The 27,579-nt window shown below is 41.9% G+C and overlaps 3 protein-coding genes across 8 annotated transcripts in view; 2 read left to right on the plus strand and 1 right to left on the minus strand.

Annotated features, from left to right (window-relative positions):
• zdhhc23b (zinc finger DHHC-type palmitoyltransferase 23b) lies at positions 1-7,530 on the plus strand. Its single transcript, XM_037078773.1, has 6 exons — positions 1-407; positions 2,305-2,454; positions 2,814-3,503; positions 3,946-4,113; positions 6,443-6,715; positions 7,098-7,530. The coding sequence occupies exons 2-6, from the start codon at positions 2,315-2,317 to the stop codon at positions 7,141-7,143; spliced, it is 1,317 nt and encodes a 438-aa protein (XP_036934668.1). The 5' UTR covers positions 1-407; positions 2,305-2,314; the 3' UTR covers positions 7,144-7,530.
• Positions 7,398-22,054, minus strand: ccdc191 (coiled-coil domain containing 191). 3 transcript variants are annotated; one of them, XM_037078772.1, is made up of 17 exons: positions 22,030-22,054; positions 20,126-20,164; positions 19,817-19,952; positions 19,550-19,702; positions 18,607-18,785; positions 18,272-18,495; positions 16,964-17,108; positions 16,681-16,871; positions 16,248-16,497; positions 15,243-15,664; positions 13,403-13,494; positions 12,461-12,543; positions 12,267-12,368; positions 11,999-12,142; positions 10,018-10,170; positions 9,565-9,719; positions 7,398-7,783 (listed from the first exon to the last, which is right to left on the minus strand). In XM_037078772.1, the coding sequence occupies exons 1-17, from the start codon at positions 22,033-22,035 to the stop codon at positions 7,642-7,644; spliced, it is 2,616 nt and encodes an 871-aa protein (XP_036934667.1). In that variant the 5' UTR covers positions 22,036-22,054; the 3' UTR covers positions 7,398-7,641. The 3 variants fall into 3 exon arrangements, with proteins under 3 accessions (XP_036934667.1, XP_036934665.1, XP_036934666.1); XM_037078770.1 differs by having other exon boundaries at positions 16,248-16,549; positions 16,634-16,871; XM_037078771.1 differs by lacking the exon at positions 22,030-22,054 and adding an exon at positions 20,828-20,966 and having other exon boundaries at positions 16,248-16,549; positions 16,634-16,871.
• qtrt2 (queuine tRNA-ribosyltransferase accessory subunit 2) overlaps positions 21,311-27,579 on the plus strand; it is a 12,232-nt gene continuing 5,963 nt past the window's right edge. The window contains exons 1-7 of one of the 4 annotated variants that reach the window (XM_037078776.1): positions 21,411-21,448; positions 21,541-21,580; positions 21,716-21,941; positions 22,054-22,109; positions 23,740-23,816; positions 24,479-24,688; positions 25,625-25,824. In XM_037078776.1, the coding sequence (XP_036934671.1) occupies positions 21,724-21,941; positions 22,054-22,109; positions 23,740-23,816; positions 24,479-24,688; positions 25,625-25,824 (761 nt within the window). In that variant the 5' untranslated portion in view covers positions 21,411-21,448; positions 21,541-21,580; positions 21,716-21,723. Of the gene's footprint in view, positions 21,581-21,694; positions 21,942-22,053; positions 22,110-23,739; positions 23,817-24,478; positions 24,689-25,624; positions 25,825-27,579 lie in introns of those variants that run through there. The other 3 variants (XM_037078774.1, XM_037078775.1, XM_037078777.1) reach the window with 3 other exon arrangements.

The raw sequence follows: 27,579 nt of genomic DNA on the forward strand, positions 1-27,579 counted from the left end.
CACATCTGGACAGTGAACTGCACAGCTGGATGTAGTGAGAGCAGCTCGTGCGTCCTGTAGGTGTGTGGCGTGAACGTGTCCTGGGCGGGGACCTGCTCTGACGTCACGAGGGAGACAGCCTGCTCAGTTTGGAGGCAGAGACGCACGAGGACGTCTCCCCGCGGCGGCAAAATCACAACCGAGCCCCGCTGACCGAAACCCCGTCGACCCGGTCACCTGAAGCGGGACTCGTGTCCCTGCAGCTGCTGTTGTTCTGGAAACTTCCGCGGCGTCAAGACGCTCCGAGACACACCGGATACGACAGTCGGTACCAGGAGCAAGACTTCCGCTGAGAAGAGGCGGCGGGGCAGAAACGTTACCGTCGATATTTACTCGAAAGCATCGGCATGTAGGAGCCCAGAGTCCAGGTATGGTGAAGGCGGTGTGTCGTCGTCCTGTGGCTGTGTCTTCCATCAGAATGTGAGCCTCGGTTGTTGACAGAATCTGACCTCCTGTCGGTGTTTTTAACAGGCTGTCATGAGACAAACAACCTCCGGTGTGAAACGAAAATGAGCTGTGACACCAGAGAAAAGCACAAATGTTCGAGTGCAAGACTTTATTTTCAGTTGACCTCAAATAAATACATGAGCGAACTACGGAAGCCTCTAATCTGCACGTCTTAAACTGTTTCCTCCTTCTTATTAATACAAATAGTATTTAAAAATACTTTTTTTTACAATGTTATTATTAGCCCCAAATAACCCTGGTTATAAACCAGCTTGTCCTACCCATTGTTTTATAGTTTGTCATGTAAATTGAAGAAATATACAGATTTAATACTAATGTTTTTGTAGTTCTACGCTCAATAATAAATTGGTAAATACATTTATAATATATAATTTATAACTTTTTTTGCAGAGCATTGGATAAAATAATCGATACTGTCTGTTAAAGGTGCAGTATGTAATAATTGCGTTCCTCTTGAAGTCACACATACTCCTAACTGCTGCTAACTGTCACTGTTGTCAGCTAATTAGCTCATTTAGCCGTGCAGCTAGCAGTCTGGACTGGGAGGTAGGAGTGATGAGGACAGGTCTAGTTCAAGCCCACAGGAAGAGCGCCAGGCTCTGAAGACAGTTTTCACAGTGGCCAAACTGTGTGATTACATCATCTCTTTTTCCCATAAGCTTACATGACGAAAGAAGCGTCTGTAAAACAGTGCTTACATTTTCTTTGACAGTCACAACATCCACGACCTCAACACTCACCGTCAGCCATTCAGTCCAAAAGAATCTGGAAGGTCTTGACGAGCCACATGATTAAATTATTTTATTTTTAATTTAGCCACTCGCCAACCCAGAGGTTAGCTGGCTCGGCCAATAAACCATTTGACCTGTAAGGAATATGTCCCCATTCTTAATTCCACTAACAAAAGCAGTCACTCACATAGAGATACATCCATCCTCCATTATATTTAACAAGCTCTTTACCTTCCTGCAGACACAGAAAATCCCTCAGTATTTCAGCAGAACATAAAACTGCTGAGCACCACAGTCATGCTATGAATCCTTGCAGTATGAGCTTTTTTTTTTGTCAGGCAGCAGATGTGCCAGTTGGTGAAACAACACACCCACACACACACACATTAATCAGCACATGTAGCCCAATCTGTCCTCTCTGTAGGCCCGCACAGATTTTGCTCCACGGCTGCCTGGAAGGACTCACCAGTTAGATGCTGGGTGAGCCTCCCTGACCCTGAAGCCATCTTTACCCTGTTATTTCTATCAGTGATTAACAACAAACCATTTCGTGCATTGATTTATTGCTAATCAGAGGCTCATTCAGGCTAACAGGGCCAGATTCCCCCCCCCCCCGAGAGAGGTTTAACTGAGTTGAAATGAATGATTTATTCCTCTTAGTGGTTCACTGGGTCTCACTTTATGTGATGGAGGGGACACTGAAGACCTGTGATTGTAAAAAATGCCTCATCTTAGCCCAAATGCATCTGTGCAGTCTAAATGAGCCAGCAGGCTGCAGTAGTGTGACCGCTTAGTGGCTGTAAATCATGCAAGGGCGACAGATGTGTGACAGATGTGAGTATAGAAGGTGGGCTGGGCAGGGTCATGTGATGAAAATCTGAAATGCAAATAGCTGGTAAGCTGCTGAATGCATAAAACATTTCCTCAAAGTGGGCTTTTAGAGGTATTTGAAGTCTCTCACTTCCTGTCTCTTATCGGACACTCTGGACTTCATTTTATCTTCAACACAAATGCTCACACGAGTTCAGTTAACAAGGTGCTAATAAGCGTTTTAATGTTCTGATAGGCTGTTCGTCATGAAGAAGCGAGCCACCAAGGTGCCGGAGGAGGAGGAGGAGGCCTTGTGCTGCTGCGAGTATGTTAACAGATTTGGAGAGCGCAGCCATGTAGCGGCCTGCTGCTGCGACTGTGAGGACCTGGATGACGCCTGTGACAGGTCAGAGACATATAACTGATTTACTTTGAAGGCTGCAATGAATAATTATTAAATGATAACTGATCTGAGCTGAATAATTGTCAGGCTATTTAATGTCAAATAAAAGTGAAGAACCTTTACATTCATGTCGGTGGTGCACTACATTAAGTGTCAATTACTAATTAATTCTTGTTGTTGGTTACACATATGCTCTCCCAGCTGTAACATGTTAAGATGTCCAAAATGGAGATTTCTTTCTGTTTGTGGTCTTTAACACAAGGTTACATAGATTAGGATTTGCTCATTTTCTGGCTTGACACATTAACAAGATGTTGCTGATAACTCGAAGTGAAAATATTTCACCTTTTTTCAAACTTAAGGTTCCTGAAAAGGGAGCCTCAGAAACCTGAATCCTTATCAAAAGTGACGGAAGTTTTCTCGGACCGGATCCGTGTACCGTGGTTTTGGGGTGGAGCCCGAAAAGTGGACCTGTCCGTCATCCCTCCTCTCATCCTCCTTCCTGTCCTCCTGCATGTCGCTGCTCTCCACTTCCTGCTTGGCATTGTGGTCCTGACAGCTCTGCCCGGCCTGGTGCTCTGGTACTACTATTTCACTCACCGCAAGAAGGGACGGACGCTCTTCTTCCTCAGCCTGGCCCTCTTCTCCCTTGGGTACATGTACTACTTGTTCATCACAGAGGTGCTTCCCACTGGGGATGTCGGCCCGGTCCAGGTGACTGTGGTGACCGTAGGAGTCATACTGACCCTGGTGGCCCTTGTCAACACCAAGAGAGAGCCTGGCATCGTGCGGCCAAACCAAGATTCCGTCCACAGCACAGTGACGTATTACAGCTCTTTGCCAGACAGAGACCTTGCTCCACACGGGGGCCGGCAGGATGTGACGATGACACTGGCCAATCGGGCGGGATCGTCGGAGCAGGAGGGGATGGCGTTCAAGGAAAGCAGCCGGAGGAACTGGTGTCCAGTGTGCAGGGTGGCGCGGCCCCCGAGGGCAGGACACTGTCGGATCTGTGGTGTCTGCGTGCTGCGTCTCGACCACCACTGTGTCTGGTGGGTTCCATTAAAATGCCTCTCACTCGGCCTGTCATCACTGTTTCCTCCACTTTCTTTCACATCTCCAACACTGAAGTGGTCTTGTTTGTCTCCAGCTTTTCTTTTTCTACACAAGCTATTAAACAAATCTAAAAAAAAAGCATTATTTTTAATTTACAACACACCTTAAGTGACTGTCTTTCTTTCCAGGATATGAGTGTTTGTCGTGCTCACACCTGCTGTGTCTTTATTGACCATATTTGTGTGTTGTGTTGAGTCAACATCACGCACTCATATTATCTACAAGTATCTCGCTGTCAGCCACTCCCTCACTTATATGTGTGGTCCTGCATGTTTGTGGTGAAGTGTAACCCTTGGGTCTCAGTACAATGTTCTGTCTACCTGTGTGTGTGTGTGTACTTGTGTGTTTGTGCGTCGCCCTGTGTTGATGCCCTGGTAGGATAAACAGCTGTGTGGGTCAGGCCAATCACCGCAGCTTCCTGGTTACACTCGTCCTCTTCCTGTTGACGTCCCTGTACGGCATCAGCCTGGTGCTGCAGAGTGTGTGTCCGAATCAACACCTCTTCACCGCCCTGCTCTACTGTCCGGGGGTCTACAACCAGTACAGGTACTGACAAGAGACATATAAACTTAATGGGTAACTTAAGCATTAAATTCTCCCAAATTATTCTGACAACAGTTGACAAACAAAACAAAAACGAGCCCTGGTGAAAATCAGTTGTGTGTGGCTGGGAAATTTGGTTATAAAATTGCATATCCTGTCTTAATACTAGCAAGTACTGCAAGTTTTGTAATAACTTTAATACATTTAATAACCGTAATTATGCATAAACCTTAACATTATGTGTCTTATGCTAAAACATTAATTCTTGCCAAATCCTTTGCTCTCTAAAAGTAATGGTGTGACATTTTGGGAAATATGCTTACTGCATATACAGTACTTTCTTCTTGCAGTGTTATGGTGCATTCATGGAAAAGAAACAACCTCCAACATGGAAAACTGCTGAACTGAAGTCAGACACTTGGGCCAGATCTGTGAGCCTGAGCTCGCTGAAAAAAATACACAACATGACAGCAGTGTGGCAGCAAACATAGTGAACTTTTTACCTCTTCATCACTTTTTACTTTTATATAGTATTTGTTTTGTAAACCGTGCAGTAAATACAAGTTCGTAGTTGTCCTTTGAGAGTGTGCATCAGGAGCCGACATGTTCTGTCTTCTTTAGATACAGTTGACGGTTAAATCAGCTGTTGTAGTTGCTTGTGAAGTTCGCGGACAAATTCAAACACCCGCTTGTAGCGAGTGTCCATGTTCCTCTGAGCAGATGCTGCAGGACACGTCTAGATCAGAAGTCGGAAGAGGACCATTAGACGAACAGATGGATTCCACTCCTATGTTTGTATCATGAATATGAAGGTAGCACCAGCAGCTGGTTAGCTTAGCTGCGCAAACACTATCCCCAGTACAACCACAACTAAAAAAAATGTTTTACAAAGAGATACAAATGTGTTAATTACGTGAGTTTAAGAGGTGCTGCTAGTCAGTCATTTGCTTTTTTGGTAGCTGTTTGGAGCTTGCAATGCTAATCTTAGAAAACTGGTTCTAGCTACTTTATTACGGTATAGATATTGGATTGGTACTGATCTTCTCATCTAACTCTTTGCCAAGAAAAAAGCCAAAGTATTTGTCAAATGTCAAACTGTTCTTTTACTTTTTGATGTCAAATAGGCCTCACAACTTCTCCATCAGTTGTTGATTTGAGCAGGTTTCGTTCCGTTGTATGAAGATGTGACACGAACTACAAATTACTCCTGCTTGTTGTCATGGATACCTGTATTCTTAGCAACATAAAGATCACCTTAATTTTAAACCCAACCTTCTACACAGCACAGAAATCTGCTTAACTGTACAAAGACAATCACAATAATTCAAATTCAAATTCAAATTTAATATAGTAAATGAAGAAGTCTGCATGTGTACACATTCATGGATCAGATCAGGACATGGCAGATGGCCTTTCACCAGCAATTAAAATCAATCTTGTCTTCTTTAACTGATGCCCTGTGCAGTGTTTTGACGTTTTTCCCAGAACTGATCATTAAATGGCGACTAAATGAGTTTGCGAGAGGTTCTGGCATATTCGGCATAAGGCTTCCATCAGTGTAGTACTGAAGCATTTTCAAAGAGCACAATGGAGTGTTCCCACTGAGCTGTTGGAGACAGACACCGTTTTGTTCTGAGCAATGAGAGCGGTTGTAAAATAGTTTAATTGATCCACTCTGGCATCGCACACTTCAAACAGGCCTTCAGAATGACTATCTGAACCTCACGCTACCAAACACAAAGCTTGTTTGAACCTCCATCATGTCCTAAAAATAATGGATCGTTGAACTGTGATCTGTCCACTCACCTCTTTTAAACTGCTCACACAGAATTTGACATGTGTGCATGCAGATTTATGTTAATATAGACATAAACGGCATTAGATTAGATCACCTTTTCCGTTTCCCATGTTCATTAAATCATGTGTGGGTTTAATCAAGTGATGGGCATATGTTACACCACCAATGCCAAAAAAGACCAAATAAGAGTCTTGCTGATGGTGCAAACAAACAGAGTCAAACTCTAAGGTTCTCATAATAAGCGTGAGCAATAAAGCCCTTATACCATGCTTACAGCATTGAGACTATGTAAGTGTTATCAAAAGCATATTACAAAATAAACATATAATCAGCGAGTGAACATGTTTATGGTGCTATCATTACTGCTTATATAGGCTCACTAATGTTAATAACAATTTTATAAAGACTTAAAAGGCTTATTACAGGGAGCTTAACACAAAGCTTTACCATGAACAATAATAACCATGCAACATTATGTGATTTTTGTTTTGTTTTTTATTCTTTCACCATCGTTTCTCTTCGTCTGTGTTCCAGCACGGCACTCTGCTTCACCTGTGCCTGGTACAGCTGCATCGTGACCGGGGGGCTGCTGCACCTGCTGGTGGTGCAGGTGATCAACGTCAGCTACAACGTGACCGAGCGCGAGGCACGCACCGCCCTGAGAGACAAAACCGCTCGCAGTGCCTACTGGGGACTCGTCGTGGACACTGGCGTCTACTCTAAAGGTTTCCGTGGCAACTGGGCAGAGTTCATGACCATGGGCGAAAAACTGAATCCCCCTCCCTCCCCTGCCCTGACAGACCTGGTGTAAGAGACTGCTATGCAACCCTGATTTTATTTTTTAAGAGTTTGGATTTTAATGCTGCTGTTTTGTTTGTGTCCACTGGATGGCAGCGTGGCTTTAACTTTGCTGGCCGCATTCTGCTGGCTGCCAGGACGGTCATCACTGGGTTATTGGGGCTGTTGAGCTGCCCCGACTTTGACATATAGCAATAACTACCAACCCCCATAAGCTCACAGCCATTAATGTCACCGACGTCTGGCATCTCCGCTATGCAGCTTTACCCACTCACTGACTTATGATCTCCTTCCACTGCTGCCTCTCATCAAATATCACTGTTTCCTTCACACTGACTGACTGTTTTCCCCGAGGCTTGAACATTGTTTTTATGTCTCCTCTACATTCTAGTGCCTTGCTGGGAGTCAACACACAAGAAAAATGTGAGAATAAGTAAACTAGGGACCTTTTCTCTGAGCACAGCATCAGCAACAAGACGACGACTCTGTTTGCAGTCCTGCACAAAGCAATGGGCTGAGCAGCATTTCAAGGATGGTCTCTCTGCACACCTTCTTTCTCCTCAGCAAACACGCCTCTGCAGTGTGGACCTTGTGCAATGTGTCGTAGATGTTTGTCACCAATAAACAAAACACCACAGCACAACAAGCCTCATAATCAGCATGTGAATCAGGAAAGATACATTTCAGCTAGGAAGTTTGTAGTGCTCTCCAAAGACAGCTGCTTTAATTCATCCCACAAAGGGATTCAAAGGTTTTAATGCATTCATTTGTGTGTTTGTATGCAATTAATTTCATTTATTTATATTAAAAGAATGTGAGAAGTGTGCCTGTGTATCTAGATTTGTATGTGTCCCCACCAGAGTTATGTGATGAGTTGACACTTATGTTGTCGGTATGTAGCTTGTCTCCTTCAGGGACAGTATCTGCTACAGGCTTTACATTGGGCAGGTGCAGAAATCAGGCAGAACAGCAGCCACTTTCCGCCCCAGCCTCTCCCGACGCTCCTCCTTCTTTCTCTCCTCGCGCAGCAGACATGGAAGCTGCCCCCAAGCCAGGAAACATCGCCGCAGCACCCGTCTGAAGTGCAGGCAGATGGAGGGACAGACGGTAACAGAGCAAGAGAGCAATAAGAAACTGAATTATAGAGACCTGTGGGTTGACAGCACCTAATGAGTTTTCACATGACGTTTCTGCGTGGGCCCGTGGACAATGGCAGCTGGACAGCCGGTGGGAATTCACCTGCAGGCTGTGGGAACTTACCTGACCTCCCCTGACAAGCCATTATATGGACGCTCACATTTTCAAAGATATTGACATCATTAAGTTCGACGAGGGCTACAGAAATAATTATTTTTGGCCACAATGGGAAACTGAATACCACATAATGTTATCAAGCATAATGAAAAACCAGAAGTGTGTTTATCTAAAATGTGTATTTTGTAGGAAACAATTTAGATGCAAATTGGAAAAATTCTCAAAGCACCAAACCTTTTTTTTGCCACGCTAGCAGCTTGATTCTAAGGACATGCTTGTCGCACCATGACTTTGATCCAGACTGAAAATTCTGAAAAACTGTGGGGTGGATTGCGGTTACATTCGATTCACATATCCATAGAGAATGTGTCCTAACTGTTGCCTGACTTTCCTGTAGCGCCAGCAGCAAGTTTTTCAATTATCCAGTCAGTTATCGGAAAACTTCTCAAACAGATTAAATTGTGGACACATTTTATTTAAGGTAAAAACACTACACAGATTAAATTGGCGTGTGGCTTTATGGATTAACTGATTTCACATTGTAACTTTTTTCCATTCATTTTTCATATTTATTCACTGGAAACATCTGGATGGCCAAAAACAACCATATTATTGGCCAGCTTTGGGCAACTCTGATCTAGTGCCACACTTTAGAGCATGCTTAACGCAGATAGTGAACATGGTGAAGATTAAACCAGCAAAGAATCATGTTAGCATTGTCAGCTGTTCCCATCTGATGCATGACATGAAACCTAAGAGCTTTCTTGGCATCACCGGCAGCTCAAAAGAAAATTACTAATACTTTAAGACTAAATATCTATAAGACTAATGATCTCATCAGCCTCAGCTGTACTTTGTTTATTGCTAATTAGCAAAAACACACTAAACTAAGATGGTAAACATTACCTGTATACATTTTTGCATTGTCACTGTGAGCATGCTGATGTTAGCATTCACACAGGTGCTCTCGTTGAATGATATATGACCTGTACTTGCAAGACTAATTGAGAATGAGGTAGCTGTAAAGAGAATTATTGCAGAAAATACATTTTTTAATTACTCTGGGCTAGAGAGCAGTCAGGCTATAAAAACACTATGCTATGCCAGTTAGTTTAGCCAAATTGAGCCTGAGCAGCAGAAAAACATAACTGACTCCATTAATCATAATAAAAAGAGGCGTTTACAGCAGATACTGTATGAGGAACTTCACTGGAGTTAAGGACATGATGCACTGCTGAGGCTTTTATATTTCATATAAAATGTTCAACACCTGCTTCTGCTCGAAGATGCATGTTCCAGTGTCTAACCATTATCATCAGGAATGAATCTTTGTTGCAAGCAAGTCCTAAATTTAATCTAAAATCTAAGTCTTCTTTATAGAATAGGCTTTAAAATATATTTAAAGTTAAATTTAACTGGATGTGTTATAGGAATTCAATGTGTTTTGGGGGGTGCAGAGTGCTCTGATATTACATTTCAACTATTAATTAAAGTTTTACAAGCTGCTCATTTTAATATGACACGCTGTTAGGCGGTTAGGTTATTGGGGGAGCACACAGCATCATCATTACAGGGAACATATGGGAAAGTCACGGGTAGCAGACCTGTTGTTATGCTCCTGAGCCAGCTCCTGACGGTCCCACTCCACCAGCCTCTCCTGGGTCACGTGGTCCAGCAGTGCAAGCAGAAACCTCCTCAGAGTGCGAGTGCGATAGAAACGCTCGGCTCGCTCCTCCTGAATCATCCGCCTGTCCTTAAGCTGAGACAGATGACACTCCCTCAGAGATAGGAACATTTTAAAAGTGTATTGGCATTCGACTCAAATACAAGTCGCTCAGTAAGTTTAAGCTTCATCAAGAAAATGAGTAGGAACTAATCTAAACTTTTTTTTTTTTATCTGAAAGACAGCGCATTTAAGGCAACAACCTTTTCCCTAATCTCCTCCTAAACCTGCACTCAATTATGTTTTAAGTCACTGGCAAAAGACGGAGGAGACTGCAATTCTGATTGACTAACCATGCTTGTGTGTGGGTGTGTGTGTGCGCGTGTATACACACTCTTTCCCAGCAGCTTAAGCTCCTCCGCAGCAAAAAGTGCTGGTACAGTTGGTCTGCAGAAGCTTCTTTCGCAGACAGGGACTCTCTTGCAGATTGCCGCCAACCTAGTGTACAGCGCCTCAGGAGGAAGAGATTGTGGTGACGCTGGGCCAGCTGGCGGGGATTGAAAAGAAACGACCGATGTAAGCAGACGAATGCGTCCAAACTCAGTCATATGTGCCAGGTTGAAACAATAGCGCTGTGTCAAACGATGAAGCGCTTCAATCTCACATGTAACAAAGAGGATTTGTACTGTCTTGCTGTGAAACATGTATGCACGCAGGGATTTTGCGCTTTGTGTGATTCTGTGCAAAACCTGGAACATTTTAAAGATTGAATGACGATGTCAAGGGAGTAAGGATATGAAGTTGTCACACGCTTTTGTTTGGATGTCTTCCCACTGCCTTGTTTGAGTGCGTGTGTCTGAGCTATATTGTGCATGTTGAACAGTATAAATGTGGTGGTGGGTGGCAGGTATATGTGTGTTTCGTAGCTTCGCTTCCTGTGTTTAATTTAGCTACTCAGCAAGTATTTTTAACAGACTAGTTTTCTCCTTTCTCACAATTATCAGTCCATTAAATGTGTTAGATCAGGCTGCGCGTGTAGATACACAGCATGTGGTTTGTGGTACTTTCGAATAATAATTATAATAATGATAAACTTTATATGGCTTGAAAATCGAGAACAGAACTAATCGAAAGATAATGATTAAATGGAATGATGATCAAAGAAAACAGGGAAAAAATCAACAGGGAAAAAAAATACAGAGGAAATAAATAAATAATACATTAATAACTGACAGCTAAGGAAAAAAGATGAAGAGCCAAAGATTCTACTATGAACTAACTATGACAGTACTTAGAAGTTATTTAAAACACTATTTGTTCAAAGGAATTTCCAGTGTTTTGAGCATGTCAAAGCTGTTCCTATGTACTTATGGAGGACCAAAACAACCAAAATTAAAAATAAATACATGAGTCAATAAATATGTCTTATGTAGGTATTCATATTTTTTTTTACATGTAACATAAATTGACATTTGTTTAAATTTTCTCTGCCAAGTAGGTTAACTTTTATTAAGGTTAAGTGTCAATTTCTCTTTGAAACACTTTAAAAGTCAGCCCCTCATTTTCATAATAACGTAGGAGTGCAAAGGGAAATAAATTAGGAAATACATAAGTAGGGTGAAAGATGTGAGGGGAAAATAATACATAAGAAAATAGATCAATTAATGAAAACATTTAATATGAATTAATGGGATGGAAGATTAAATGGATAAGTAAATAAATAGGGAATTGAACACAAAAGTAAAGTAAAGCACATTAAAATGGTGATATCAATTTATGTAAAGAGTTGGTTTTTTTTTTTATATCATCTCTGTGCCTGTAGTTATTTTGATTTTGGCAACTTTTCTCCACCATACCTCTTCAGACAAGGCGGGACCACAGGAAACAGCATCTTTAATCCTCTTTCTGCTGCTGGAATTTCATACATAGCAGATTTATAATCTTCCTCTGATGGAAAATAAATAACTAAACAAGGTTCTTAGCGGGAGAAAATTGGAAAGTATCATGTCCACCCATTGGTCCTTCAGCTATAAAACATGTCGCACTGCTGCTTGTACAGATTTAAATTCTAAAAAGCCTTTGACAGACACACATTGCCTTTAAGCGACTGCCTCGGAGCAGAATCAGGACTGGACATGCTCTTTTTAATGTTCAAGCCACTCTATAACCAAAAAGGTTTTTTATTCTTATCTGTGATGTGTATGAGGACTTGGATTCATCCTTGAAGATCACACTTACTCCCTTTTTCTTTATTGTAATTCTGTTATAGAAGGTGTGATAATGGAAAGCTGAGATGGGAGCTTTCAGGAACAATACCACCTCCTGGGCTCTTAAAATGAGGGCAGGCTGAAAACGCTCTTTGTAGCTGACTTTACCTGCATGTTTGCTTGTTTGAGCTGAATGAGGCATCTCCATGGCGCCAGGCCTCGCCTCAGCAGCAGGTTTCTGTGGTAGTGTTGATTGGCCAGCCTCAGGAGCTCCTGTTGCCTTTTCAGCTGCCTCTGTTTTTCCTCCTCCCTCTTCATCCCCCACACACAAAGAGGCATTGTTTTAATACTCTGCGATGGGTCGCCTGGGTTCAGTCCTGCTCCTGTATTCCGACTCATGTCTTCATGGACATATAAAATATGAAACATGTCTCACCTCTCTTTCCTGCCTTTTCTCCTCCTTCTTTCTTTCTGTTGCTTTGCGCTTTTCCTCCTCCTCCTCCCTCTGCCTCTGCTCCTCAGCTGCTTTCATTTCGGCCTGAAAAGTTTCATTTCTGGTCAAAAAACGGACAATAGCAACTCCTACAGAACAGTGTTGGGGGACCAGAAAGCAACTCCTCCATCTCTTACCAGTCTTTCGTCTTCCTTCTTTCTCTTGAGCTCCTCGATTTCTTTCCTCCGTGTTGCACGTTGACGTGCACGGGCCTCCATGGCTGCAGAGAGAAGTAGAGGGGTGATTTGGGGATGAGGCATTCCTCTGAGTCTCAGGGGTGCATACTGTACCTGAATGTGTATGTATGATTCATATTTTGAACAGGCAGTGAGGTCTACCCACCAATTTTACACATATAGATGTCAGTGATGTCACTCAGTGGTTGTATTAGTTGTATTGTGGATAATGAAAATCAGTCCATTATCTATCATTTCAGTCCTTTTACGCTGTTAGACTATGGAAAGTTTAAAAATGAGAATTATCAAAATTGATATGGCAGAACCAGAGATAACGTCTTTCTAATTCCACATTCTTATTTCTTTTAAAACCTGGAACCTGCTTCAACCACAATGCGACTTGACTGACATCACTGGGGGATTTTTTTTTTCTGATTACACGCCGCATCCTCTGGAGCGACGAAATACTTTATTATTTTTTTCCCACATATTCAGCTGCAAACACTTTAATGTGTAAAACTGGTAGTAAGACAAGATGGAATGGAAATCTAAACTAAAATATATATGTAAATATGTATTCTGGACATTTTCTTTCCCACAGTCTGAAAAAAGAAATCTCAATACCAGTGCAAGAAAAAAAAGTTTCTCCCTGACCTTGTAATAACTATGTGAGTTACTGTTGTTGGACTTCAGGCCTTGAGGCTTTTATGTATACGACTGTCAAGTTTCCATTTGTGTGACTCGGCGGGTCATCCAATCTTCCTGACGAAAGAGCTTCACCGTTCTGTCACCATATGTTTGGAAGAAGATATGAACCTTCTATGTATGTTTATACTGTATGTGTATTTAAATCCGTGTCTATTTCGCTCCCTGCTGTTACGCTTGCTGAACCTGCATGCTAACCTGTGATGATTGGATGGGGGCATGCCTGCCGTGTGACTGCTTTCTTCTGAGGTGCACAGAAAACATCAGGTTTTCCAGTAGCTCTCGGTTCCCTGTGATAGAGGAAATCAAAGACAGAGGCACAGAAATGCTGTCATAACTCTGTCCACACATTCCTCATTCTTATCTGCCAAATTTTACACAGGTACGTATTGACTCAAAGGGTAATTTCACCCAAAATTCAGTCATTATTTACTCACCACCGTGACGGTGGAAAGTCACTCTAAGATTTGTGGCCCACAAAACATTTCTGGAGCTTCACAGCTAAACGGTGTTGCAGCATTCTCCTAAACAACTGAAATGGACGGGGACTTTATTTGCAATATAAAAAGAGAACAACCTAAAAAAAAAAAACAACTAAAAAACATAAAATGGCTCTGTAGAATTCATCCAGTGTAATCTGAATCCCCAGAAGCCCTGAGACCCAAAATTGATTGAAAAATCACTTTACTCTCTCAAAATGTGGTCCAGATTGTGCACCTACTTTAGACCGGGTGTTCTAATGCTTTAGCTTAGCAGCTTCATTGAAGATTTTGGCTGTAATTGGTGTAGTTACATGTTTTCAAATCAATTTCTGATCTCAGGGCTTGAGAAATACTCAGGACAAGCTCTCTGCAGTTTAAGGTTTTTCCTTTTTTTATTTCAGTTTTAAAAGCAAATCTCGATCCACCTCTTATTTTTAGGAGAATGCTGCAATCTCGTCTTTCTGTGAAGCTCCAGAATTGTTTTGTGGATGGCAAACTTCCCCTGGCTTTCAATCAGCATGGGGGTGAGTACATAATGACTGAATTTTCATTCGTTGGCTGAACATTCCCTTTAAAAACAAACTCTACCGACATGCCTGATACATAAATCTGTAAGGAATTTTATCATCTAAAGTTAAAAAGAGCTTAGTTTGGACAGTCTTTCTTACAGTGTGTTCTAAGGTTGAATAGAAGGGCCACGCTGCACACAGTATTACAAGAAAAATGTACACATAAAACAGTGTAAATAATTACACACGAAGGCACCTTCATATTCTCTCAACTTTCAACACTCATTTCTAAGCTAATATCATTTTGTCCTTTCCATCCTATTTAAATGGTTCAGCCCCTTCTCTATCATGTGACTCTGTGTAAACACACTCAGTTCTATCAATACAAGACTGTACCACAGCATTTTACCGCATCATGATGAACCGAGAGCAATCAGCTTTTTTCTGTACCAGCTGCAAATCAAAAGAAGTCCTTGCTGCGAGGAGCTGAAGCTCCGTCAGCACTTTCAAGACCAACTTAAATAATCTATTAACAGCTGCTCACTCACTGATATCGATGTTCCATCTTTACGGCTTTTATTTGACAAGGGCGCATTTGTGATGCGCTTTAATGTGTAGCTTTATACTGCATGACTTAAATAAAATATTCTAGAAAGTGCTGCAGTCCATCTAAACACATTAATAACTTTTTTTCACATTTATAACTGCAGAATTAATTGACTGTAGATTGTGCAAATGAAAAAGCACAATATTCTAATATTATTAACTTTTTAAAATATATCATTTCCTTTGACTTACTAGCCATTTGTTGATGGTACATCTGAAAGTGAAAGACTCATGACACTAATATCTTCATTACCCCAAATTAATGACTTACAAGCATCACCAAACCAACACCAGAATGACTTACTTGAAGGTGAAATTCTTCATAAAGTGGTGAACTAAAAGTTGTTGATCAGTCAATTTAAACAAGCGTTACTTCGAATATTATACACACACATCTAGAGCTTTTGTGTCTTACTTTTCAACGAACTGTGGTGAGCTTACCTCTGCTCTGTGAGGTCAGAGTTGTGGGCCTTTGGCCTCGAGCCTCCTAACAATGAAAGCTCAGTTAGTTGTGCGGTTTTCTCCATTTCCAGCTCCAAGCGCTTCATGCTCTGCCCCTCCCTCAGCCATGCAATTTGGTCCTGCTGCTCCTTTAACAGCTTCCTCTGCTGCGTGATGATCTGCTGCTGGACAGCATGCCTGTTCTCAAATCTGCTGCCCGGCAGTGCTGCCATTTTAGGACTGGTGAAGCCGCCTTCCTCTACTCTCCACCGTGCCTCCCGGAGCTCTGTGGCCGTTGGTGCTGCATGGCGTCGGGTCACCTGCCATGGCTGTGTGGGCTGGGCCACAGTGCAAACAGGGGTCCTGTTCTGTTGCACTGCAGGGGCGTTGTGGGCTGGGGTGCCTGACCTGTGCTGATCCTCCTACAGGGGGGAACAGATATCAAGATTATATATGAGAAAGATCAAACCTGCCCTCAGGTCCAGGTCTGCAGAGAGCTTAGGGGGGATATTATAGATACAGTATCAAGCAACTTAATCTTATTCAAGCTCCAGGAAGCCTGATATATAAGCAGCAGGGGCCTGACCCCTCCACTGTGAGCTACTGCAACTCCAACTTCATCTCGTGTTCCATTTTTTCTGCCCCTCGAGCTCTGTTCCACTATGCTACACCTCTTATTCCTCCATCTGCTCTATACCGTCCTGTCCCATATATTTACACCTCCTTTCCTGCTCCTGCACTCTCCAGAGTTGGGAATATTTCAGCAGAAAAAGGTTCTTCCCCTGGTGAAGGAGGTTTTACGTCATCATGCAAAGTGACTATTTGGAAAAACAAATGTTTTGTTCAGTTTAGTCTAAAACTTCAGTAATGAGTTTAGCGTCACCTGCCAAGCATAGGGCTGATGTTTTAGTCATGATTTCACTTAAAAATGTGGTTATAACCTGTGGGACTCATTAAAGAGAATTAACATCTCAATGTATCCCTGTGCACTGTTGCATCCCTCACCTTCTCTTCATTCTCTGGTTGGTTAGAAGCCTCAGGTGGGGCCATTACTCCCTGATGAATTGGAGTTTCTGTGACGTTGAGTTTGCCTGTTGATGCAGCGTTGATTAAGGCAGCCATCTTGCGGCGGGTCTCCTGCTGCTGGGCCAAAAGCGCTCGCTGTTCCTTCTCCATCCGACACCATAGCTGCCACTCGTTCAGACATCGCCGCAGCAAACGTCGTCGGTCGCTCTCCATGGCCAGGTGGCATTGTCTGGAGGAGGTGACAGATGTGATCATATTTTTAAGCCTCATTACTGCTGGGCCTGGGGAACAGGAAGTAAATCGCTGAGTTTCTACTAGAAATACTGTTAGAATTAATAGTTTTTTTAATATGGGTTGTAATTTACATTGGGCCATCTGTGGCAAACTAACGTAATTTCCTTGAAGTTCTCGCCTGTTTTCAACACGTAGCTCCTGCTCAGTTCTTGACACCTCTCGCTGCTTTTGTTCTGCCCACACCACTGCCCGCCACGCTCGCCACGCTCTCAGCCGCCTCTTCCAGTCACATAGTGCCGAGGCCTTATTCAAACGTAGCCTTCGGTCCAACACCACCGTATACCACCTGGAGAAATGCCTCTGGAGACACTAAAAACGTGCACACAGATGCATGTGAGACCCCAAGTTACAGAACTGTTGCAACCTGCAAATACTACCACACGTTCAGTGCAGGCACCAACCTTGAGATTTTGCATGTGAATTCTGGTCTGAATGTTCTGTTCTTTATAGCGTCGCTCTGTGTCCTGCTGCTGCTGTTTTGTGGGAAGTGGAGGAGCTGACTGGAGGCTTCTGGCTGCCCTCAGCCCTCCCACTCTCTCCCTCTCCCTGTGGAATAAATATAGCATACATAAACTACATAAAGAACCGCAGCCATCTGCAAAAAAGTTGCAGTATGTCACTTTTTCTCTATCAACGAGTATAATAAGATAACAGATCTGACACACATTCTGGAATCAACCCAGTGGGTTATTTTGCTGACCTCTGTTCAATTTCACACGATCCAATTTGTTGTTTTTAGTGCTGAGTTTTTGAGATTTTCAGAATTGAAAAATCTTTTTTATGATAAGACTATAAAAAAATTAACAAATCATCAAAAAAATATATCTTTAATGACAAAAAAAATGTTCTGATTAATATGTACTTAAACATTTTAGCTACATAAGCAGGATATGGCTCTGTGGACGGCAATGTTCATACACCACTGACTACATCCTTTCAGTTTATGAACCAAGAAGACCACTCAGATCCCCATGCTCTTGTCTTTTGGCTTTCCATAATATCCCATGTTTGTTTTCAATCACGTATAAAGCACTTTGAATTGCTTTTTAAATTATTTGGAAGGTGCTGCATAAACAAAGTTTGACTGACTGATTGTTTTAATGTCAGCTGGTTGCTCAGTCCACCACTGGTGTTAACTGAAATATGTGAGCAGTTTTTGTGAACTGTCCTTCACAAGTATATTAGCAGACTCTGAGTGTCTGAAGGGACAGCTAAACATGGATCTTGACGAGGCTCCAGACTCCCTTAATAATAATGAGCTTAGAGATTACATTGACCAAGAATCACACACACACACACATTTCTGAGTGGCAACTAAATGATGAAGTGTACTATCAATATTATCCTTAGTTGCTCTCATTTTTATGTGCACATGATGAGAACCATTGATTGGCGTTATCGAGGATGTTCGTGATGAAAGTTCTCACAGTCTCACAATATACTTTTGATAAAGAAAAGCCTCGGACTGTCCACACTTTGTGGGGGATTACAGACTAGTCTCATGGTATCTGCCAAAAGGCTCATGTATCCTTCACAGGGTCACTTCCACGACAGTTGTTTTGGTCAGAGTGCTGGCTCAACACAGGCTTACGTGTCAATAAGTTACCATTAATGCATTAAATCCATCACAGGGAGGCGGTGGTTGCTGTAGATGCAATCAGATATGAGGGTCATTTCAGATATTTCCACTTCAGCAGAGGATACAATACCTGTGTCGAACCAGCTGCTCCAGGCCTCTCCTCTCCTCCATCTCACGTCGCAGTCTCAGCATCTCGTGCTGCACCATCTCCTCCTGCCTTTTTGCCTCCTGCTTCCTCCTCATTTCCTCCCCTCGCTCTCTCTGCTTTGCCTCCTCTCTGGCCTGACGCTGAGCCTCCTTCTCTCTCTGTTGTCTCTTCCTCTCATCCTCCTGCCTGGCCCTGTTCTCCCGCACCTTAGCAGCAATCAGTAGTGATCAATGTAATTGAGAATTTAGCTTACAGATGAATTGCTGACAGTCTCCCAACAACATGCATTTCATCTCTTGTTCAAATGAGTCACACACCTGCAGGTGTCGAGCCTCCATGGTGACGATCGGGTCTCTGAACTTCCTCTTTGTTTGTCCAACATCTAATGCCAGTTCCTCCATCACCCCACAGTCCAACACCTCTCGCTCCATCAGGTCTTGTAGGAAGCTGTTAACAGCGCTGTGTTCCTCCTCCTCAGCCAGACACTTGTACAGATCTAAGTATTTGAAAAGAAAAAATATTATATCAAGACTGTGGGGTTTTAAAAAGGACCATACTGGTGATTTAATCTATCTTATTCCACTAACTCAAGATCACTTGCACTTCATCTTACTGAGTATTTTGCAAAGCATATAAATATGTTTTTAGATTGATCTTCCTCCCTTTAAGGCTACTGGTTTCAGTTCATTTAAGCAGTGTGTCAAAATGAATGTGCTGGGACAGTAAGAGTTGTCAATATTTTTGCCACTAGCTTAGCAGCTATGTCAAAGATTTCAGCTTCACAAAGGGTGTAAATAACCTTCAATCTTTTAAAAATCAATTGGGATCTCGGGGCGTCTGAAGTCTCCATCTACCTCAGTTGTTCAGGAGAATGCTGCAATGCTGTTTTGCCGTGAAACTCTCGAAAATGTTTTGAGACTCCCGATGTTCCACCGTCACGGGTGTGAACAGATCACGAATACATTCAAATACTTTGGGGTTAACTTGTCCTGTAACTTAGCTTAGAATTGGTTTTGCATGGTAACAACTAAACGTTCCTTTAGGGCGAACTTCTCCTTTAAAGAACCACCTTTTCCCATTTAGCTAAAAATCCTCGCTTTAATTAATTAGTCCCATTAATTATTTTGGCTTGTGATGTCAAATGTAAACCTCCCAATTCCCATAACGGCCTGGGAGCTGTTTGAGCTGATGCTGATTAATTAAAATAAAGAGCCTCAGGTTAGTAGGACAGATGACACAGTTTCCTCTGTTCCTTTGTACCATCAAAGTTTGTGTAGTCCACAGCTGCAGGCCGGGCACTCGCCAGTGCAACAGGGCTACTCCTCTCAGCAGAGCACAGCAGGTCATCTTCCTCATCCATTTCCAGCTCAAGACGCAACTTACTGCTCAGCCAATCACCAAGAAGAGCCTGAGCTGCAAGAGAGAATCATAAAAATAATTGTCCTGCTTCTGCAGGTTCAGCCCTCTGTTATATAGGTAACTCTTCTCCAGAGACAAGACTATTGTTTTTTTCATGGCATAACTTACCTTCACCGTAAGCATCATCATGATCTTTTAGCTGGTCAGAGCTTTGCAATGGTACCGCGAGGTTTCTGGCTCCTGAATGAGGTTTCTTGGGGCAGAACACTTCAGATACAGCAAATTCGGAAGCAATCTCCACACGCTGAGGACGCACATTTAGACAAAGAGATGTAGGGCTGAGACTATCAGCTAATCTGACAATTATTTGATTCATTATTTAGCTTGTAAATGACAGGAAATTGTATATAACTGAATTATTAAATGCTGAAATTGCCTATGCACAACCAGCTGCACCAGCATGTAAGTTCTTCTTACCTTCCTCCATTGGTCGATATCATCAGTCTTTACATGAATCTGTTCATGAGGGAAAAACAGTTTAAAGTGTCAGCTATTACACTTTGCAAGAGAGACCACAGAGGCCATGAAAACGCTGGTGTCACGGTCACCTTTGCCTGCTTAAAAATGCCTAGCCAGGCTCACAGACACCTTGAGCTGCGGGTGCTTTGTGCAAATTGAGGGCTGAGCCAGTGCCTGATGTCTGTGGATTATTTCACAGGAAAGCTTAGCCATTGCTTTAAATCAGCAGATTACTTTAAAATTCACTTCCCAGACGTCCAACTGCAGATGCTTAAGCAGCAGCTATCCAGCTATCTCCGTCTATGGCATGTGAGTATCTGAGAGAGGCCATCTGTATGACATTTCTGAACCCTTCCCTGACATGAGAAATGCCCTTATAAAGTGTAAACACCCATGTGCAGCGCCTTCATTCACAAATCCTGCAGGGAAACCTTTTGACAATCACGTTTTACCTGTGTAGGGGATTTTATAATCCTGGAAAAAATATCTGAAAGGTGGAAACTGACTGAAAAAAATACTGAAGGTGTCTCCTACAGATAAGAGAACATGTTGAGGTGAGCACCTTGGAGTTATCCAGAATAGGCAGACACAGTTTACTCAGTTTTCCCCCAAATCAGCTTTTGCACAAGCAGCCCCCCTCAATCCAAAAACTAAACTCACCTTGTCTCCTGATGTACTCTTACTGAGCCTCCTCCACCTAGACAGGTGAGGGTTGTGACCTGGGGACGTCATTGTCTGTATAGTTATTGACCTTTACTTCCGCTACTATAATGTTATCCCACCCATTTTTACGTAGTGCTCTTCTACCAACCGTCGACGCAAAGTATTTAAATGTTGTTGTGTTCAGAAGTCACTACAAAGACACCTCGCAAAACGCAAGACCTGTATGTAGAACTGCCATCGGGCTGGATCACAAAGGATTCTGGGTAATGTAGTTAACGAACTATTTCTCTGGGCTAAATATGCCGTCAACGGTGAATCGGGGACTACATGTCCCACTAGACCTGCAGTTCAGGCGTTTCTCTGGTAACCATAGCAACGTCCGTCACGTCTCTAAATTACACGAAACACGTTTAAAATTGACTTGAAACGTGAAAGAAGATTAAACAAATCAGACCGCTTCGCATATTCAAAAGGTTTGTACAAGCGCAAATTAAGAAAATGTAGTTTTGCTCGAAAAAGGAGGCACGCGCAGTACTGTGCGCGCTAACTGCCGCCGCGGCTGGTGATGACGACATATTTCCGCGACTTGTAGTTCCTGTCAGCAAGTGAGTTTTGTAGGTAAGAGAATTAAACACTTTTATCACAAACGTGTACAATTCTAACAAGCACAGTTGTGAATGTGTACGTGTTCTTCATGTATGTCGTTTAAGAACAGTAAACATCAAAACTCTGCGAAGTAGCACGTGACAGGTGAGGCTTGTTAGCTACGTGGCTAAATCACATGCGCGTTTGCTAACATTAGCTAGCTGTAGTCACTGCCAATAGAACTCCTTGTAGTTTAGTTAAGTATTGTGCGTTAGTGCAGTGCAGTTATTCTGTTGGCAGCTGCTCGTATGGCTGGCAGCAGGATGAAGCTGGAGCTGTCCCGAGTGGTTCAGGGAAGAAGCCGGCTGGGTGTCCTGAAGGGGCTCGGTAGGACTGGACAGCACTCCCTGGATGTCCCGGGGTGTCTGCTGTACACTCACTTTGGCACAGTGCCCCACCTCACCCAAGACACACTGCACACCCTGAGCAACCTCCCCTCTGTCACTCAGATTACCCTGTCCAATATGTAAGCAAAATTCATACTCACACACACACACACACACACACACACACACACACACACACACTGAACTCTCTCTATATCTAACACGCACCTTCATCACCTTTATTTCATCAAGAGCAGAGCACCAGGAAGTGTTGGGGGAGTTTAAGGATGGATTCAGGAAATTTGCAGGTACTACCATCTTTTCTTCTGCCTGTCAGCTACCTTTGTACCACGTATCTTTCAGAGAGTAATCACGAGTGAAGGAGAATGACTTGGGACTCTAGCACACTAAACAGCATTGATTAGACATAAATTAGGATGACACCTAATGCTATTGCAATGCATGTAGATTTATCCAGTATTGATGAAAAGGTAATAGATCATCAGCTTTTGAATTAACTTAAGATAATGAAAGGTCCTTATTAAAGTAGTAGAACTTTATTTACAGCATGATCAAGGCTCAACACTGAGCAAGCATATTCAATTATGCAAACAGCATCTAAATAATTTATTGTGTTTAACATTGTGGAAGCACTTAACTTATTAACCTTAAAATTACAGCTTTGAAAATCGCACAAAATGTCAATTTCTACATAATGTAGCTTTAATGTGTGCATGTAAAGGCTGTCAATTTAAATTTGGTATAGGCAGGTGTTTGAATTCACTCAGTAATTGTCAGTAAATTGGCTCTGGTATTACTCTGATATGTCTCATTAAAGCAGTCAGTGCAGTCAGTTCATACAAATAGTTGATAAAAAGTTTTCGTGTTTAGATTTGAAATTACTTTGAAACCTTCAAAACGAAAAATAAAAAGTCTCACCCACAAGCTGATCTATTCTTTCTTTCAGTCCCTACATTCAAGCCGACTTGGATGAGAAGTTTGTAAAATATATACATATTAATCTAAAGCTTAATAGAACAGCTACTTGCAGGACCTCGTTAATTACCATCCTCAACATCCTTTGATGTGTTTGAGAGAGAAAATCTTTTTTTGGATTTGAAACTTTGTTTGCAGATGCATCAAGTTGTGATATTGAAAATCGACAACGTGTGAAGGGTAGAAATCCTTCACAACAGTTTGTCAGTACACCCACTCACATGGGTTGGATTTTAAATTAAGGGATTGTTAAACTATTTTGAATGAACCTGCTTGTTTTTTACGTCACTGTAATTGCTATTCAACCTTCAGCATTTGTCATGTTTTAAATAACAGCCACATCAGAGGAACCTCTTCCGGGCTAAAAATCCTGTGATGGTGTGACTAGTTGATTAATGTATATGTCACACGTATGTGATGCACAAATTTACCCTGAAGGCCTAAGGCTTTATGAATGTTATTACCACTGGCTAAATTGAAAAGACGTAGCAAATTGCTTCTAAATATACTGTATGTTGAGTTCAGTATTGAAAAGCTGATTAGCTCCGTGAGCCTGACTAAAAGGTTGTGAAGCTCATAGTAATATTTATATAAATGCCCCAGAAAAGTGACCTCATTCAGCTTTGCTGTACCACAGTCGCTGAGGTATGAAGCTTTACCAGGCCTTAAGCAAACTAATTTGAAATTGGAAAAGTAATCACTGTAGCTCCTCGTGTTGTAAACCGTCAGGTTGTTATTATAGTGCTGTCTCTTGAGTCCCAGAAGAGAAGAGCAGTGATTGAATTGCTGATAAGGCCTCACCTCGTTACTCTCGAGACTCAGTTGTCACATTAGTGCATTAATGATGCGCTTCATACTGTCGCCTCTCTTCCTGCTCTGCCTTTGTCTGGTCTTGTGCTCTGTGAGCGATGCACATTGACTTTTGTGTTTTTCTTTTTGCAGGTCTTGATGATACTGTGTTGTACTGCTCCCTTCATGACCCTGCGACTTCCTGCCCAACAGGTTATACGACTAACAAGGTGAGATTAAAATGATGCTTATTTTTAGGGCTGGATGATATGACCTCAAAATAACATTGCAATATTTTAAAGGCTTTTTTACAATCAATGATATATATCTTGATATTCTGAAATCTCATCAGAAGCACTCAATAAATGCTAAACCCATAAAAACATCAAATATCACAATATTTTTGAGCAATACAGTATTGTTGGGATGACTATCAGTACTTTCAAAGCAGGACTAGAGACATGTCCTGCCTTGAACAGATTGAGATTGCGATTTTAGGGGGATTATGTGTTGGTCTTTGTTGCCAGGCAACCAGCGGCGACTACAGCAATTCACTGCTCCCATCCCAGAAATACTCACACTTAACACATAAACCACACTTTGTCTTTTAACACTTCATATTTGTTAATTAGTGAGCTTGATATGTGCTGGTAGTGGCTTCAGACATAGCCAGGCTAGTTGCTTTCCTTGTTCACAGGCTTTATGCTATGCTAACCAGCTACTGTGAGATTTGTATTGATCTTCTCATCAAACCCTTGGGAAGAAAATCAATATGCCTTTTTCCAACAGTGGAGGGCTACTTCTTTGAAAAGATAATTATTTTAGTGGAATTCTAGCATCACTAAAACTTTTTTATGTTTTCACATGAAAAATGCCTTCTCATTGTCCACAGACTGTGTCTGTGTGGGGCAGCGGTGGGCGGATCGAACTGACGGTGGCCAAGTTCATGGCTCTCCAGCGGACCGTGCAGCCCGACTGGTACCAGAGCATGGCAGACGGAGAGACGAGGCAGAACAACACCTCTCGCAAAAGGGTCCGAAAGTCAGTGGATCGAACTCTCACTCACTTGGACGAGTGTCTGCTGGTGCACCAAAAAACACAGGTACACACGCACAACCAGCAGTCTCAACACACACACCACCATTCTGTTACATTTGTGAATCAGTCATGCACAGCACGAGCATGTGAGGCAGGGATTGATGTTGGGTGTTCTTGTTGTCACAGGGGACCGCTGTGCTGCTGTGATATGGCCGAAAAAACAGTGCGATTAGGAGGAATGCATAATCAGTGGGTGCATTTATTATTAGTGGCTGTGTAATGGCTGTGCATCAGGCATGACTAATGAAATCATTTTTCTTTTTGAAGCAATGAACAGCTACCTAATTTCACGATAAAGAGAACCAAGTGAAACTGATTGTCGTTAGTTATCCACGTGACACCATAACTCAGTTATGCTTCAGAAGATATCATTCCTTCAGTCTTAGTTGATCTTTAACTTAATATACAGGAAGTAGTTTATTGTAATCATTTTTTGATTGTTTTTGCATTAATCTGAAAGTGTTAAAGACTTTGTATTTAATATTGTCTTGTATGACATGTGAATGACACGGCATTAACACTTTGTTAATGTGCTCTTTTCTGTATTTTATCGCCTGGCTGCAAACCATATTTCCCTCGGGATGATAAATGTTAAGTGTAGAATGATGTTGAGCAAAGAGTCGAACAGGAGCGACAGCGTACTGCAGGTAATGCGTGACATCAACATTGTTCTCTGTGCGCTGCTTGATTGATCTCCACTCCTCCACCCTCCTGCTGCGTCTGTTCGCCTAGTTGATACGCAGTCATCTTCATGTCGAGTCATCAAAATTGAGATGAATGATTGAAAGAATAAAATCTCTCTTTTTTTGCAGTTGAGGTCTTCCAATATGTGAAACATAAATGGTTTGTCAAGTTTCAGGACGATACTTCCCTCCCCTTTCCACCTTCCAGGTTTTCTCCCTGTCAGCTGTTTAATCACCAAACTGTCTCTCATTGCCAGGAGTTGGAGGGAGTTGAGGTGTTCGGGGTGGTGGAGGGAGGAGACATCCTGGAAGAGAGAGTGCGCTCAGCCAGGGAGACAGCCAAGAGGCCTGTGGCGGGATTCTGCCTGGACGGCCTCCAGACGGGCTCAATGGACCATGTCCTGAGGAGCCAGCTCATCAGTGCTGTGACCAAGGAGCTGCCTGAGGACAAACCCAGGTCACTGTGTGAGAAAGATGAATGTGTTTATTGATTACAGTTGTAAAGTGAAATTATTTTCCCCAGAAAGTGTCACTGATATCCAGGGAACTCCAACGAAAACGGGCAGTGTGACCGTTTGGAGCAGTTTTGTTTTTATAGCGCTACACTCTTCAGCTGTAGGATGTCTAGATGTTTTTGTTCTTACTACACCAGAACTTGAAGTACAAACCTGTTTGTCTCTGACCTTTACCATCACAAATGTAAACATATGGCTTTAAGTGTGGCTGTATCTCAAAGTCATGTTCACTCTTACAACTGCTATTCCACGTGTTTTTATAGGCCTGTAAAAAAGCTGACTGTTGCACCTTATAGAACAGTCCATAGATGCTTTATAGTATATACGTGTATAATGTGATTATTTAAAAAAAAAAGTCTTAGTCAAGTATTTAGTTATTTCTTGATCTTATACAACAGAACATGGTGGAAATGTCTTTTTCCCAACATCTAAAAATACTCAATTTACAACATAAACAGAAAAGCAGCAAATCCTCTTGTTGGGTTAGAGTTGATTGTCCCCTAAGTTTCTGCTGATTGTAGAATCAATTAGTTTTTAATTAACTTAATAATGTATTTTGTTGAAAGGTTTTCTACTCTTTGTACTTGTGAACTCCTAACAAGCAAAAGCTCGATATTATTACTTATTACTAAAACAACTAATCAGTTAAACATTAAATAGATTGATGAACTATTTAATCCCTCGATTTCTTTTAGTCTTTTCTTTCAGTAAGTAAACAAACCTGTGCTGCAGTTTGGTTTTAAGTGCTGTGACTGATAATGAAAAGAAAGTGATTGAGAGACTGAGCAGACCCAGCCAGTCAATTATGCTGCTTGATTGATTACAAGTGAAAAGCCAGCAGCTCTGCTGTGCTGCCCCAACTGCTCCTCCATCGTTATCTCTGCACCACCTTTAAAGATAGCACCAGTGTCAATAAAAATTTAGCATTTTCTACTGACAGTGATTTATTGTAACACTTTATAATAATCATTAGCAAATGGTACACTTATAGTTAATTAAACAGATAGCTATTTCTCTGTTAACCAACAATGTAATGTTTTATAAGCCATTAATTAAGCAACCATTGTTTATAGAACTGATGTTTATAATGTGTTGCGACGCAAGATGGGAACGAAGACATTAATTTGCCCCAATGATGACTCGGATGACTGACTGCAGTAGTCAGCTCCAGAGTTTAAGTCATGCAGCTCACACGTCATGTGATAAGATGGAAGAAAAATATGAACATGATTTAGCTGTGCCAATTTTGGAAAATAAAGCTTTCTTCCATTTACATTACTAATTAACATAGAGATTAATTGCTTAGTTGATTGATCAATCAACAGAAATCAATCAGCAACAACTAAGATAATCAGTTTAATCATTTGTCATTCTTTCCTCTGATTTGCTGCCTTGTCTGTTTTATGTCTTTATGAATTTAATTTCTTTGGTCTTTGGACTGTTGTGCAAACAGACCAAGTCATTTCTGAAGATGTCACCTCGGGCTCTTGGCACTTAGGATGGACACTTTTCTTTTTCTTGTTTTTTACTAATTGTAGAAATAATTGACAGATTAATTTGATGAAAATGCTGGCTGAAAAAGACTCTTACATTATCAGTATAACACTCAAGATTGTATAATAATAAACAGCCTCTCATGAAGAAGATGTCTGCAACCATACTGACTACACTGACTCATTTTAAGCTTTTGTAAAGCA

The sequence above is a fragment of the Acanthopagrus latus genome, chromosome 19 (genome assembly GCF_904848185.1).
Source record: "Acanthopagrus latus isolate v.2019 chromosome 19, fAcaLat1.1, whole genome shotgun sequence".
Lineage (NCBI taxonomy): Eukaryota > Metazoa > Chordata > Actinopteri > Spariformes > Sparidae > Acanthopagrus > Acanthopagrus latus.

What these genes read in the sequence shown, in the direction of transcription:
- zdhhc23b (XM_037078773.1), top strand. Translation starts at nt 2,315, where the DNA reads ATGAAGAAGCGAGCCACCAAGGTGCCGGAGGAGGAGGAGGAGGCCTTG. An exon ending in CTCGACCACCACTGTGTCTG is followed by an intron (nt 3,504 to 3,945) that starts GTGGGTTCCATT and finishes ATGCCCTGGTAG; the next exon opens with GATAAACAGCTGTGTGGGTC. An exon ending in CCTGCCCTGACAGACCTGGT is followed by an intron (nt 6,716 to 7,097) that starts GTAAGAGACTGC and finishes TCTACATTCTAG; the next exon opens with TGCCTTGCTGGGAGTCAACA.
- ccdc191 (XM_037078771.1), bottom strand. Translation starts at nt 20,899, where the DNA reads ATGACGTCCCCAGGTCACAACCCTCACCTGTCTAGGTGGAGGAGGCTC. An exon ending in GGACTACACAAACTTTGATG is followed by an intron (nt 18,786 to 19,549) that starts GTACAAAGGAAC and finishes TCAAATACTTAG; the next exon opens with ATCTGTACAAGTGTCTGGCT. An exon ending in TCTGACCTCACAGAGCAGAG is followed by an intron (nt 13,495 to 15,242) that starts GTAAGCTCACCA and finishes CCTCTATCACAG; the next exon opens with GGAACCGAGAGCTACTGGAA.